General features: G+C 51.2%; 6 protein-coding genes across 6 annotated transcripts; 3 read left to right on the forward strand and 3 right to left on the reverse strand.

Annotated features, from left to right (window-relative positions):
* Window positions 1-71: 71 nt before the first annotated feature.
* GMORB2_1208 (beta-catenin-like protein 1) lies at window positions 72-1972 on the forward strand (the record flags this gene model as incomplete). The annotated part of the gene is made up of 3 exons (XM_035463190.1): window positions 72-98; window positions 159-207; window positions 279-1972. 3 exons carry the CDS (start codon window positions 72-74, stop codon window positions 1970-1972), a joined length of 1770 nt encoding a protein of 589 aa, XP_035324614.1.
* Window positions 1973-2165: 193 nt separating this feature from the next.
* GMORB2_1209 (V-type H+-transporting ATPase subunit G) lies at window positions 2166-3054 on the reverse strand (the record flags this gene model as incomplete). Its single annotated transcript, XM_035463191.1, has 5 exons — window positions 2166-2303; window positions 2391-2491; window positions 2644-2677; window positions 2733-2771; window positions 2998-3054. 5 exons carry the CDS (start codon window positions 3052-3054, stop codon window positions 2166-2168), a joined length of 369 nt encoding a protein of 122 aa, XP_035324615.1.
* A 250-nt stretch (window positions 3055-3304) lies between these two features.
* On the forward strand, window positions 3305-3657 carry GMORB2_1210 (protein PET117; the record flags this gene model as incomplete). Its single annotated transcript, XM_035463192.1, has 2 exons — window positions 3305-3400; window positions 3487-3657. 2 exons carry the CDS (start codon window positions 3305-3307, stop codon window positions 3655-3657), a joined length of 267 nt encoding a protein of 88 aa, XP_035324616.1.
* Window positions 3658-4075: 418 nt separating this feature from the next.
* GMORB2_1211 (DNA-directed RNA polymerase II subunit RPB2) lies at window positions 4076-8014 on the reverse strand (the record flags this gene model as incomplete). Its single annotated transcript, XM_035463193.1, has 3 exons — window positions 4076-4238; window positions 4321-5549; window positions 5615-8014. The coding sequence occupies 3 exons, from the start codon at window positions 8012-8014 to the stop codon at window positions 4076-4078; spliced, it is 3792 nt and encodes a 1263-aa protein (XP_035324617.1).
* Window positions 8015-8993: 979 nt separating this feature from the next.
* On the reverse strand, window positions 8994-10454 carry GMORB2_1212 (indoleamine 2,3-dioxygenase; the record flags this gene model as incomplete). The annotated part of the gene is made up of 1 exon (XM_035463194.1): window positions 8994-10454. The coding sequence occupies one exon, from the start codon at window positions 10452-10454 to the stop codon at window positions 8994-8996; it is 1461 nt and encodes a 486-aa protein (XP_035324618.1).
* A 1024-nt stretch (window positions 10455-11478) lies between these two features.
* GMORB2_1213 (ESCRT-I complex subunit TSG101) lies at window positions 11479-13396 on the forward strand (the record flags this gene model as incomplete). Its single annotated transcript, XM_035463195.1, has 5 exons — window positions 11479-11640; window positions 11718-11805; window positions 11870-12108; window positions 12176-12433; window positions 12554-13396. 5 exons carry the CDS (start codon window positions 11479-11481, stop codon window positions 13394-13396), a joined length of 1590 nt encoding a protein of 529 aa, XP_035324619.1.
* Between the last annotated feature and the right edge of the window lie 1081 nt (window positions 13397-14477).

Consider the following 14477-nt stretch of genomic DNA (forward strand, 5'->3'; position numbering starts at 1 on the left):
GTCAATGCTTCCCATTGTTTAATGCCTACAGCGTAAATTATTTCAACAAATACACACAGCACTCCGCAACCATGACGAGTGTCGACGAGATATTCAAGGTAGCTTAGGCCGTCACAACCCACTACAGGAGCTATTGAAGTATTAACAACCTTGCGCAGAAGTCAGGCGTTGTTAGCAAGCGGAAACTCGATTCTGTCAGGGACCCAAGTTCGTCATCCTGCGACCAAGCTATTCATGAACCAAGGCGCAACCTACTGACATAGACCATGTGCGAATAGATGAAATATACAAATCAGCGAAGACCTCTTCCAATGGCGCTAGCCGCCACACTTCTGCCGCCGATGAAGATGAGGAGATGGAGGCCGGTCCCACCCTTCCACCAGACGATGGCGAAGACGAACAAGACTTCGGGCCCGAAATGCTCCCCGACAACGATGACGATGACGAGGAAGGCCGCTTCTTTGGCGGCGGCGTGACCAAGCAAGAATACAAAATCCTGGACTACGTGGAAGGTGCCGATACGGGAAGGGCAGAGGACAAGATTGACGTTGGGTGGCTGCGCAAGACGGCACTGAACTTTGAGAAGCGCATTAGCAAGAATGCTGAGATGCGCGCCAAGTTCGAGTCGGAACCACAGAAGTTTATTGGTAGCGAAGGCGATCTTGATGCCGACATCAAAGCACTGTCAGTCTTGTCCGAGCACCCAGAGCTGTTTGTGGAATTCGTGCGGCTTGGGTGCGCCAACAGCTTGGTCGGCCTGCTGGCCCATGAGAACACGGATATCGCCATCGACGCCATAGAGGTCATTGGCGAATTAATTGACGAGGATGTGGCTGCCAAGGACCACCAATGGAACACTCTAGTTGACGCCCTAATAGACGCTGACCTGCCAGGGCTTATCGTCTCCAATCTCTCCCGTCTTGATGAGAGCGACGAGTCGGACAGAAATGGCGTGTACTACGCTCTTGGCATCGTGGAGAGCCTCTGCTCCCGCACCCCGGTTGCCATTCGTGTCGGCGACAGCGAGGAGCTCCTCCGGTGGCTGCTGAGCCGTATACAGCGAACCGAAGCTACTGTGACACAGAATAAGCAATATTCGGCCGAAATTCTTGCCATCTTATCCCAGGCGTCGCAAGAAACCCGACGGGGGCTTATTCAGCTGGACGCCATCGACCTGATGCTCCAGCTCATATCCTCATACCGAAAGCGAGACCCCGAAAAGGGCGGCGAGGAAGAGGAATACATGGAGAACATATTTGAGGCTCTGACCTGCCTCGTCGATGAAGTGGAGGGCAAGGTCAAGTTCGTCGAGGCTGAAGGCGTAGAGCTTTGCCTTCTCATGCTCAAGGAAGGGAAGATGAGCAAGGGTCCGGCTCTTCGTCTCTTGGACCATGCCGCCGCAGGGAACTTGGCGGGCCAGGTGTGCCAGAAGATTGTGCAAGCTGGCGGACTCAAGTCTACTTTTACCTTGTTCATCAAGACTCATGATCGTCGTCTCTTGAGCCGCTTGGTGGCCATCTTTGCCTCCATGCTGCGGCTGCTCCCCGCGACATCGGCCGAGAGGATTCGGACGCTGGCTAAATTTGTCGAAAAGGACTACGAGAAGGTCACAAAACTGATGACTCTCCGCCGAGACTACAGCGCCCGCGTTAAACAAGTTGAGCAGGCGAATGAGGCTGAGCAGCAAGGGGCATCCGAGGAAGAGGCGGATGAGCTACAAGTGGAGCTTCTCTCCCGGCGTCTTGAAGCTGGACTTTTCACACTGCAGACAATCGACGTTATCTTTGCGTGGCTTGTCGCCGAAGACAAAGGAGCTAGGCGCAAGATTAAACAATTGCTTGCGGAGCGGGATGAGACCTTGGCTGTTTTTCACACCACATTATCGGAGCAAAGAGATGGGCTTGACACCAGCGAGGAGGACGGGCAGGACATGAAGGAGATGCTGGGGACCTTGCTAGAGTTTCTGCAATGACGAAATTGCGAGACTACCGATTTTTTTTTTTTTTTGTATGATATCAGGTCAAGTAGGCGTTGTAAACTCGCTCCTTCTTCATACATTTATTGATATGCTCTTGCAGGGGTGGTACGACCACATTCTCGAACAAAACAAATGACACCATCCAGAAAGCTCCCCCTTGAAAAAAAAGAAACTTCAGTGATTACTCTCAAGAGCTTGCAGCCTGGGAGTTGGCCTTTGAGACAGCATTGAGGAGGTTCTGGACGACGCCGGCCTGACCCTTCTTCCCAGCCTCCTTGATGGCCTGGATCTGCTTCTCGGCCTCCTTGTTGGCCTCCTCCTCGGCCTGTTTGTTGCCGCTGGTGTGCTAAAGTCGTGAATTGCCGTTAGTATTCGATTGTAGCGGGACGAAACGCGTCGTGTTCTATCGTACCTCGGCCTGGAATTTCTGGAACTCGTCCTCCTTCTGGGCGCGGTAGTCGGCTATCTCCTTCTTGGCCTCGTCACGGGCCTCCTTCACGCGTTTGGTGCGGACTAGAGGTAAATCGTCGGTAAATGTATAAAGAAAACGATCGGTAACATGTGGCTTAGGGCCTTGAGGAGACTCACACTCTCGGGCTATATATAGGGCGCATTAGTTCAATGTGTTGACAGCAGATCGGGGAAGGTAAAGGGGAGATACATACCTTTCTGGACAATCTTGGATGCTTCCCGCTCAGCCTATATGTGATTGTTAGAGGTGGACAGCGCTTTACGGCAGGAGGGCGCTTCGTACATCGAGAAGGGTCTGGATGCCCGCCGAGTTCTGGGCAGACTGTAGTAGGCATTCGCGATCAGTGAGGTGCGCTTAATCGAGAAGGTGACTAGAGCCGAGGTACCATTGTGAATATAGTTCTATCACGAAGCTCTTTCTGAGATAAAGCTCTCTCGGTGTGGTGTATTGGCTGAAAGGCGAGAAGATTCCGACGTGATGAAACAAAGTTGTTGCTCCTACAATTGGAGGAGGATGGAGAGCAATTGGGGGTGGTCGATATCGTCACCCGAGCCAGGTGTGGGCCCCTCTGACCTAGGATAGCGACAGAGAGCAGGAGGTACATTGCTGGACGCTCACTCCCGCCAGCTGGACACAGGAGGTACATCTAGACACACCTGATAATGACCCACTTTTCATGCACAATTTATGCACTTGGCGACGTTAGATCACCTTTCCGACGCTCTTCCGGACAGCTCCAGAGTTTCATAGAGCCTCTCCATTGACTTCGAAATATTTTCCAAAGCTACTTTCACTTCCTCCTTGAAAATAACCACGACAGAAAGGCCATTTCGAAACATTTAACCCCCAGAGCCATGTCTCGCGCTTCTAAGCTGACTTTGGGCGCTACCATGCTCTTCGCCATATCCACTGTCGGGTTTGTTCACTTCCAACAGAAGTATGAGCAGATGGTATGTCAAACATAGATTTGAGAAGAACAGCTGCAACTCTTCTAGACTACATTTTGCCTAACTTACCATATCCTCTCTCGAAACAGGCAATGCACGAGGGTGTCGTACGAGACATGGAGCAACAGCGGATCAAGCGCGAGCGACAGCTAGACTTCGACATGCAACGGATCCTCGAAGAAGAATATAAGCGTGATCAGAATGTGCACAGTTCACTCGATCAACAAAACGACAAACATTCTTTAGAGCCACCGAAGTAGAAACTGTTCTCTATGATATCCGAGCTCTGGAGCCCAAGCCCATAAGATACACACCCAACTCTGCCAACGGTTAAAACACGCTATACTGCCACGATAATACTGGACTTGCTATGCCAGAAAGGCTATACATGTTGCTACGTTTGGACATGGGCAATACTGCAACATAAATTGGAGCAAAAAGATTGTAACATTAACACTAAATAATTTGTATTAAACAAGGAAGACCGGTATGGTTGGTTATGATTAATCGCCTCTAGGATGTGTGATTAACATACGGCCTCCTATTCCCATTGCGCCTGAATGCATATATGGACTATTACGATGCCTCAACGAGCGGTGACTCGTTCAAGCATGTGCGTACCCCTACCAAACCCAAAATATCCTCCATCAGATCAAACTTGTTCTTATCTCTCTCCTACTATCGAATGGAAACACCTGACCGGCTGGTGAACATCCTTGCCGCAATGTTCATGGACTGGAGTTCCTGGAAGAGGAGCTTCGCGGCGTAGGGAATGTGAATCTGCGCAATCTTTGTCTTGTTCTTACACGGACGGCATTCGAACGATTGTTTCGAGAGATTTCTGTCATGTATATATTAGCCGATTTTGGCATCCAGAAAGGGGTTTTGTCAAAAGCTCAATATGAGCATTGGAGTATACTTACGCGATAGGTGTCATGAGACCGCAGACCTCGCAGACGTGAACTCGAAAGGCATCGGAAACTTCAAAAAGACGCTCCTTGAGGAAGGCGGCAGCACCGTGGGCAATCATACAATCACGTTCCATTTCTCCGAAACGCAGACCACCGTCTCGGGCACGACCCTCGACAGGCTGTCTAGTCATGATCTGCACCGGACCTCTGGCTCGAGCGTGGATCTTGTCGTCCACCATGTGACGCAGCCTCTGGTAGTACGTCGGGCCGAAGAAGACCTGGGCACGTAGCTTGCGACCAGTGTGACCGTTGTACATGACCTCGAAACCACGCGATTGGTATCCGTGTCCACGCAAAAGTTCGGAGACTTGGTCGACAGTCACATCAGTGAATGGCGTGGCATCTCCTTCCATACCCTCCAGGGTCGAGACCTTGCTCAGAAGACACTCGATCAAATGGGCAATGGTCATTCGAGATGGGATAGCGTGAGGGTTGATGATGATATCCGGCGTGATACCCTCCTTTGTAAAGGGCATATCCTCCTGACGGTAGGTAACACCCACAGTTCCTTTCTGTCCGTGACGAGAAGCAAACTTGTCACCAATTTGGGGAATCTTGGTCGTTCGTACACGGACTTTGACATACTTGACGTTGTCCGCATTCACCGTCACGATTACCTGGTCCACAATACCGTTCTCGGTGCTGCGAAGGGGCGTGGAGATGTCTCGCTTCTGGTGAACGGCGGTTCTTGTTCCCAGATCCTGGTTGTCCGGGTCGATGGGTGCCGTCTTTCCGATAATGATGTCTTCTCCAGAAACACGGACACCAGGTGCCACGATACCATCCTCATCGAGCTTGTCGTACGTTCCATGCTTCATGCGGAGCGTGCTTGGTTGGAACGGCTTCTCGAAGGTCTCGGTGTAGTTCAAACCGACCTTCTTTTCCTGATCCGAGTAGGATCTGAAGAACAGACTGCGGAACAGTCCCCTGTCGATGCTGCTCTGGTTCATGATGACGGAATCTTCCTGGTTGTAGCCAGAGTAACAGGCGATTGCCACAATGGCATTCTGACCGGCTGGCAATTCACGGAACTTGAGGAACTCCATCGATCGAGTCGTAGCGAGGGGCTTCTGAGGATAATAAAGGACATTGGCCATGGTGTCCATACGGCGGGCGTAATTGGTGAGGAAGAAACCCATGGCTTGTTTACCCATAGCCGACTGGTATGTGTTACGAGGGGACTAAGTAGGAACAATTTGTGTCAGTTGAGATGCAGGAAGAAGGGACATCAATCACCGCAACATACCTGGTTGTGATCCGGAAAGGGGATGATACTGGCACAGATACCAAGAATCATGCTGGGATGGATCTCGCAATGGGTGTACATGTGCGTAGTCGGGTTTGTCTTGGTCTTGAGACGCTTGTTGGGCTCCAATGTCTCTCCAGCATCAGGGGCTTCGAAACCCAGCTTCTGCATTCGATACGACTCTAAATCCTCCGGGGTCATACAAATCATAGCCGTCTCCTCTTCTTCGGCGTCCAAGTATTCCACAGCGCCAGCTCGAATCAAGTGATCCCAGCCAGTGGGCACCTCCCCAGTGAGCGGGTCAGGCTGGAAGTTCTCAGTGGCAAGATCTTGGATGATCTCCTTAGACAAGACGAGGGAACCCTTTGGAGGGTCGCCAATCTCTCCATCTGTCTGCCGAACAGTGAAGACTGGACGCATTACACGACCAGCATCAGAAAAGACCTTGAATTCTCGATCGCGGATCTCACGGATGAGCGAAACTTCATAAGAGAGAAGTCGCCTCCGTCGAAGTTCGAAAACGCTGTCGGCAAATTTTTTAGGATCCTGGTGGACACCAATCCAGCTACCGTTGAGGAACACCTTGGTAGCATGCGGCGCGCGAGTTGTATCGTACTCCTCGACCAGTTCCATACCTCTGCTGATCATGAAGTCAACCAAGGGGCCAGTCGGGGACCCAACAGAAACGTAACACATCAAGGACAAATTCTTGACCAGACCACAGGCCTGGCCCTCTGGTGTTTCTGCCGGGCAGACCAGTCCCCAGTGAGTGTTGTGAAGCTGTCGCGGCTTTGCCAGCTTGCCATCTCGGCCAATAGGTGTGTTGGTTCGCCTCAGATGGGACAGAGTAGACGAAAAGGTGTAGCGGTTCAGCACCTGCGACACACCGGCGGTTGAGCTCATGGCCTTCTTCTGGTCACCCCAATTACCCGTGGCGAGGGAGTACTTCAAGCCGTTGGACAGAGTTCCAGGCTTAATGCCGACAGCCAAGTTGAAATGTCTGTTGCCTTCGACACACCTCCTCAGATACGTCGAGAGTTCTGTGTTCATCCTACGCATGATTCCGCGGAACAGCTTTGCCAGCAAAGGTCCCGCAAGATCAAGGCGTTTCTTGCCAAAGTGATCGCGGTCATCAGGCTCGCGCCTTCCAAGGGCACACTGCAACAGCTTGTGCACCATGTAGCCCAGGAAGAAGGCCTTCTTTGTCTCGTCACCCTCTGTCTGAGAGATGTGAGGCAAGGTCTCCTTTTGAAGAATATCCCTAGCGACACGAACACGCTTCTCACGTCCCAGACCAGCCTGGTCTCTATTGCCTCGCTTTCCGATGAAGTCCAGAGCCACCTCTCGGTCCTGAACGCAAAAGGCCTCCTCGATACACGGGCGAAGCATTTCGAGCATCTGGGTGTCATTTCGGTCGTAGCATATGTGGTTGAGGATGTCCTCGTCGGAAACAATGCCGAGAGCTCGGAAGACAATGGCAACAGGAAGGTCGGATTTGACGAACGGGAGGGTCGTGTGGATGGTCTGTCCGAAGCCGCCACGAGCTGAATCTCCCTTGCCATATAACTTGAGCATCAAACTGGAGATGAGACGCGATCCTTTCTCAAGTGCACTCCTGATCTCCGCAGTATATGTGTAAGGGCTGGGCTGGGCCTTCTTGAAGACCTGGACAATGTTGGCAGCAGATCGCTCTTGAGCGATGAGCACCTTTTCGCTACCGTTGATGATGAAGTAGCCACCCTGATCGTACGGGCACTCGTTGACAAGGAACAGGCTGTCGTCAGATTCACCATAGAGATGGCAAACCTTGGACTTGACCATGATGGGAAGTTTGCCAACGAAAACGGAGTCCTTGAAGTTGTCAGGCTTCCCAACGTCATCTTCATTTCCAGCCTCTTCCAACTCCCACTCGACCCTGGTCGGGTGTTCACCGGTCTCCGCTAGCTCGCGCTGTTGGTCTTCATCCAGCTCGTGGAGGGGAATCTCCCTCTCGATGGCCACCGACACTTTCTTGGAAATCTTGATATACATCGGACTCGCGTATGTGAGGTTTCGGTCACGGCATTCGTAGGGAAGAAGCGACGTCGCGGTTCCGTCAGTCTCGCTAATGGTTGGGCGAGAAACCATGACTGATCCAAACTTGATCTCATATCGGCGAACGTTTATTTGTCGGTCTGGGGTTGAGGGAGGGTTCTTTTGGTCCAGAGTGATGGTGCTGTACTCGTTGACAAGATCCTGGATGGTTGACTGGGTGAACTCATCGAAAGACTGGGTTTGCTGCGAGACGAGGCCCTTTGTGTCGAAGAAGGAAGAAATCACAGTCCAGCAGTCCTCAGGCGTGATACCCTCAGCCTCCTCCTCGCCATAGGCTTCGTACTCGAGCTCTTCGTAATCGGCCATGATTGCTCTCGGGAGAGTCGATGGAAGTTTTCAGATAGAGGGCAAAGTCGGATGTTTGTTGCAAGTAATCGATGGACGGCCGTCCGTAAGCGTGGTGGTGGCCACGATGCGGCAATACACCAGTGGCAACGGAATTTCAGGTCAAAGGTGGACCTAACGCCTCAACACGTGCGCATTGGGCAGTGTCTTTCACAGATTGGTGACAGTGTCCACTTCTGCGAGGAGTTCAAGGACAGATCTTGGCCTATTATTGCCGGTAGCACAATGTGTGAGGGTGGAGGGATGACGGTCGCAGTTAATGGAAAGTTGGTGAAGCAGTACAAAGAAACGCGCTCCTCTGAAGAATTGCGACGGGTCTTAGCATCGAGGTCTAAAATCACTGCAAGGGATAGACCATAATTTTCCTCTTAGAGGTTAGCGTGTCACGCTTCGCAGACGGCCAAAGCTTACAAAGCTCTTTCAGAGGCCGAGTTCCTGCCTAAGGTATTAACTCATTGAGCTACCATACCTAAAAGGTAAGTCCGACTGTAAACGCTCCATTTTCTCTATTTACGTCGTCACGAGATCATTTGTATTTAAATATAAATACTCTGATAGTTTCACATATGCTTTTCGCTTGTATCTCGTCCGAGAGATCAGTGATCGCCATAGAGTAAGTGTCGTCTGTTAGGCGCATACTACCAACATGCTCTTATGCGCAAGTCTCACTCCACCACTATCATGCCATATCAGGATGGAGAGGAGAAGATCACATGCATTTCCGCTAGTCTATCCTAGTGATATGTACGTTTGACATCATGGTAGGAATATAAGGTGAAAAAAAAGGCTCTGCAGTAATGACTTCATAGTAGTGGCATGACACCTTGGTCGAACAAGGATGCCGTGCTGAACACTTGATCGGCGGATTGACATATCTTTCTTCACCACAGATAGCCCCAACTCGCCCAAAAGCCTACGGGAAAATACAGCCGAACCACGATCAATAGTGGCATATGCCCCCAACTTCATCGTCCATAGTCCAATCACCAGCCAATCCCTTGACTTCGACATCTTCCATCTCAACAGGTCCACTGTACTCGGGCTTCCCCTTGAAAAAGTCGCCGTCACCCTGGAACACAACCTGTCGCTTCATGAATCGCCTAGACCATTCTTCGATGGCGGGATTGCCCGTCTCATCCCGCGCCTGTTTGAGGAACGGAATAAGAGCCGTGCCACCTGTTCCCCTCTGACCTTGGCCCTGATTCTTGTGTCCAGCAGTGGCGATATTGTTCTTTTGCCTTGCCACCTCGGGACTACGCGAACGGCTGCGTGCTCGGACTTGGCGGGACGGTGTGATGATGTATCGTGTGACGATGGCAATGTGTTTGTCACGGAAAGCGCTTAACATGGCTAGACAAGCATCATAAGCAACAGAGAGCTGGGTATCTCGACTCTCCTCGACGAATTCCCTGATGTTGGCGACACGAGAAACATCCTCGAGGAACCTCGCATGGGGTCCAGGCATATAGCGCCTCATATCCCTGATGAAATTGTTGCGTTGAGAAGGGTTTGGAGCAGAGCCAGATTTAGCCTGGTGCTTCTCTCCTGTAGGGAGGTGTTCAATTCCGAGCGCAATGTCGAAGAACTGGATCAAGCTGCTCTGCGCATTGCTCCCTCCACTATACTGGTGGAACTCTTCATTCCCACTCCCATCCTCATACAGTACCCCATTGGGCAGGCCAGCTTCGGCCATGTTCTTACTACCCGCAAGGAAGGGGCGAATACGGTGGTAGAAGACGATCGGGTCACACCGTTCATGCATTCGCTGCAGAAGGTTTGTCAAGTCGGCCAAGCGTTCTGCAAACCCGCAAAGGCAGTGGGTGACCATCAGGGTGTCACGTTGTCGGGCTGAGTCCATTGCAGTGAGCATCAAAGGGATGATGGGGCCGCCGCGCCCCTCGATGGCAACTGAAACGAGGTAGAACCAGGATTCGTCCGTGGAGCCAGTAAAGGTGCTGAGTGTTGCCAAGTTCTCAAGGTTATCAATGTCCTCGTCGAGAAAGAGAGGCTTAAAATTCCAAAGACACACTGCCGCGTATGTAGCAACAGGTGGGACTTCGAGGTGGCGGGATATCTCTAGCAAAGGCACCGAAATCGACTCGGGAATCTTTTCGGCTGGTACATCATCAACCCAAATATACCCATGCAGCATGAAGCAAAGGAGTGAGTAGGCGCGACGCCATTCTGTCTCATGCTCAAGACCTATGGTTGAAAGGACCGGCAGGTTATGGATGACAACACGTAGTCGACGACTCAGGATAAGGGCCTGGAGGTTACCAACGATTGCCTCCCACTTGTTATAGTAGGGGTCCGGGAGCCTGGTTAGAGGAAGGGTTTCGGGCAGGAAGCCATGAAGTGGTGAGACATCGTAATCCTGGGGTTCCGGGATCGGCGGTAACATGGCCGTTTTTCTGCAGGCCGGTCGAAGGCCAGCCCGTGTGACGACTCAGCGGAGTTGGCAGAAATCAACCTCCACAAGGAGAGGAAAGGACAAAAAGGACCGCTGATAGGGGGGAGCACGTGGTAGCGCAGATGTTGTTTGAAGAGTGGTTGAACTAGAGAACAGCGAGTGTGGAGGATTCAGTGGACGGAGGAGTTATGAAAACTGTTCGAGATTATTGTAATACCGGAGCAAAACGCTAGGTTAGACATGACAAATGGGACCCAGAGTCAGACCATACAACGTTGGACGCTTAGTGAGAGGAATCGCATAGCTCTCCATTCTGCCTAGGAGATTCAGGCGAGTGGCTAGAGAAATCTTAGCACAATATTAGCGCGTACATCACACAATTGAGCGCCGCCACTTGTCAATATTAGTCCTATAATCAATCATAAGGGACCTAAGTTACAACCCGGTTTGAGGTACATACATTTCTTTAGCCTTTGTAGGGGCACGAGACTGCTTCTTCTAATCATCGGCACCCCAATGTACATGGCATACATACCATGGGCGGTTTGAGCTACTGGAAGTGTATGAGAGCCCTTGAATACATATTTTCTCTTGTTGTCCGAGTTAACAGAAACTGCGAAACCATAAAGAGACAAAACTATTACTAGCTTAGGACAACAACTATTAGACATAGTCGATGCTACAAAAACATGGGACACCATCCATCAATATTAATGCTATAAACAAAAACTTCTTGAACTGGTTTAATAGAGACGTCATGTGCTGTGACGTTTCCTGCCGTCGCGTCCTACAGATAGATTTGTAGAGGGGCTTCCGGGTAGTTCGAGGTACATACTGATAGAATGGGGTGGGGAGTGGGGAGGGGGGAGGGGAGCTCGATTGCGCTAGTGTCTCGACGTCTTGGTGCAGCTTAATGTCAGGCACAGCCAGGTCCTGGATAACCTCTTGCATCTGAGCGCATATCAGCACAACTTTTGCGCCGGACGACCTCGACGGCCTCATAAGTGGGACGCACATGTCTGACGGAGTCCTCGATCAAACTAGGCTACGCACAAACGGTATCCTACATAAGCTGGGATACATACAAAGCAAGGCCCACGCCGGTTCTCCGCGACCATCGACGAGGATGCCCGTCCAGCAGCACGTCCTCAACTGGCTATACAGCGTCCTCACCAGCGTTTGTCATCCCGAATACTCTATTCGACTCTTCGTCTAATTTTGTCAGACCGAATACTGATCAGTAGTCTTCTGTAGGAGTACCACGATGTGAATCGAACGTACAACGATGTCGCCCAAGCCCTCGCTCAGTATCCCTCCCTAGCGCCTCGCACAGACGTTCACAGTACTGTACCCTCATTTCTATAAGGCATGCGAGTGCCCCGACAGCCGATACTGATATACACCAGCGTTTCCCAATGGCTACAGCGCGTTGCTCCTTCATCTATCCGGAACACTTCCCGTGAACTTTCGAGGGAACATTTACAGGTTTCCTGTGTCCGTCTGGGTGCCCCATGCATACCCACGAGAGCCACCGATAATCTATGTCACGCCGACGGGGAACATGGTGATTCGACCAGGACAACATATAGATCCCCAAGGCCAAGTTTATCATCCATATCTGGTCGGTTGGGCTGAGTATTGGGATGTGAGTACGCTCTTTCTCTGCCTATCAACCACCCATGAAAGTCGACTGGATGCTTACTTGCCTACAGAAATCGACAGTGCGAGACTTGCTTGCCCTTCTCTGTGACGTGTTTGCGAAGGAGCCCCCCGTCATCGCTCGTCAGCCACCGAGGCAGACTCAACATCCCCAGCCAGTACAATCGCCGCCTCCTGTTCCGCCTTTACCTTCCCAGGTTGCCTCTAGATCAGCCAGTCACGAGCAGCCCCGTCCGCCTCCCCCGCCGCCAAAAATGACCCCTCAAGAGGGCCAGCAACCGTTCTACACCGGGTCACCCCTACCACAAACCGTCACGCACACTTCACCTATGTCCCACGCCTCGTCGCGATACCAATCAGCTCCACCTCTGCCGCCGGAAGCGAGTGGACCAACCGACAAGTCTATAGAATCGGTCCATGGGCAGTTTCAGCCAGGCCTGCACCAGGCACAACCGCTCAACCAGTTGCCCTCACGTCCCCTCTCAAGCACCATGTCACCATTTGTCGGCTCCCTCGGACATGGAACGCACTATCCTCAGCCGTCAAACGCAGCGAATGCTGCTAGCCATGGGCAATGGCAGCAGCCTGGATACCAGGCCGGATATCAGCAGCCAACAGCAACATCACAACAGGGGGGCATGGAAGCAAGTTGGAACAGAGAATCCAGTGCTCCTCAGCCACAGAATAGCTCGGCCCAACCCCCTCCCGATCTCCTTGATGAACCTTTGACCTTGGAACTTCCAGGCCAATCCTCTGTGGCACCTCCTCCTATCCCCCCCAATCCTGAGAAAGATGCTTTGTTGAGCCAGCTGGCTCAAACTCTGGCATTAATGAGGCAACATAACCGTCAGCAGAACGAGTCTAGCATGGCAGGGCTCCAGGCGCAGCGGAACGCTATGCTATCTGTGCTACCAGCTATGCAATCGGAGATGGGTCAGCTGACACAGCTGTCCAACGTGCTCACGTCCAACACGGCCATACTGCACGAGGCATTGAACAGGGCAGATGGTGTCATTGAGGGATCGAAGAGTCATCCAGCGCCGAATATTGACGAACTACTGGTCGCGCCAACAATCGTGGCCAATCAGCTGTATCTCCTTGTGGCGGAAGAGAGGGCTCTTGGCGATGCTGTTTTCATGCTTGGCCGCGCCGTAGAAAGAGGACGTATAACGCCAGCCGTATTTGCTAAGATGACACGTTCCCTTGCTCGCGAGTGGTACTTCAAGAGTGCCTTGGTACGCAAGATCGCTCTGGGCATGGGTCTCTGGGCGTGAGGTAACGAGGCCAATTTAGTGGAAGCGGGAATAATAGAAATGTCTACACATAGGAATGATGAACTCAATGTTACATTGGCCCAGAAGAGAGACGGCGAAGAATTTGATGTGATCTCTCACAATACGTCACACAATGATGCGGGTTCCCTTGGTATTGTCTTCAGGGTTTCTCAAAGCCTTAAGAGACCAAGACTACATGGATTGAGGCACCGCATGTTGGTATCTATTAGCAAACAAAACCAGCGTCGAGTTTCCTGCCAGATATATACTAGAAACAAGTGGTACTGCGTGATTGTTCACCCGATGAGTTCGGATGACCCCAGCGAATCTTCAAAATCATAATTTCACGGATAGTGCCAAGACAGGGATATGATATGGGCATATGACATGACGCGAGCAAGCAATTGATGGAACCCAAACTACTCAACCAACTCCAAACGTCTGGCAGATGGGAAAGGTGTTTGTCGTTGGCTGCTGAATGGGTCGCTATTGTGCCCAAGCGTTGAGCCAATTGCAAATGAGGTACAATGCAAGGGACGGACAACAATACTAAGCGGATCGACGATATGCACAAGGACAATAGCAATAGGCAAACTTAACCTGGAGTCTTACCTAGATTCTCTAGCATTATTCTTTGCAGAAAATAGGATGTGTAGTCATCTCTTCCTTCTTTTCGGTTATCTTTCGTGATAATGTATTCGTCATATTTTCTCCTGGAACCGCTGATAATTCATTCAGATTGTCACCGACAGGAAAGAAAAGTATTGTCGGCCTACCAGCTCTCTCTGTGTAAGAGCCACTGGTCGTCAGAGGCATATGTAACAACCGTCCACAGAGTTGAGAGCTACATATTCGCAAGTCCTACTACGGTGGTTTGCCTCTCAGAGAGATATATAGAACATCCCTATCAAACGGTAAAAAAAAGTGTGTCTACTTGTTGTACGACACTTGAAGAGTTTGCCAGTTGAGCACCTTTGAAACTTCTTGTTGATGTTGGCATCTGCCCTTCTTCAACTTCGGACACCAACACTTCCTTCTCTTTAAGGCCTACTGGCAGGAGCTGTATGACAATATAAAAACT

Source organism: Geosmithia morbida (genome assembly GCF_012550715.1).
Source record: "Geosmithia morbida isolate 1262 chromosome Unknown scaffold_1, whole genome shotgun sequence".
Classification (NCBI taxonomy): Eukaryota; Fungi; Ascomycota; class Sordariomycetes; order Hypocreales; family Bionectriaceae; genus Geosmithia; species Geosmithia morbida.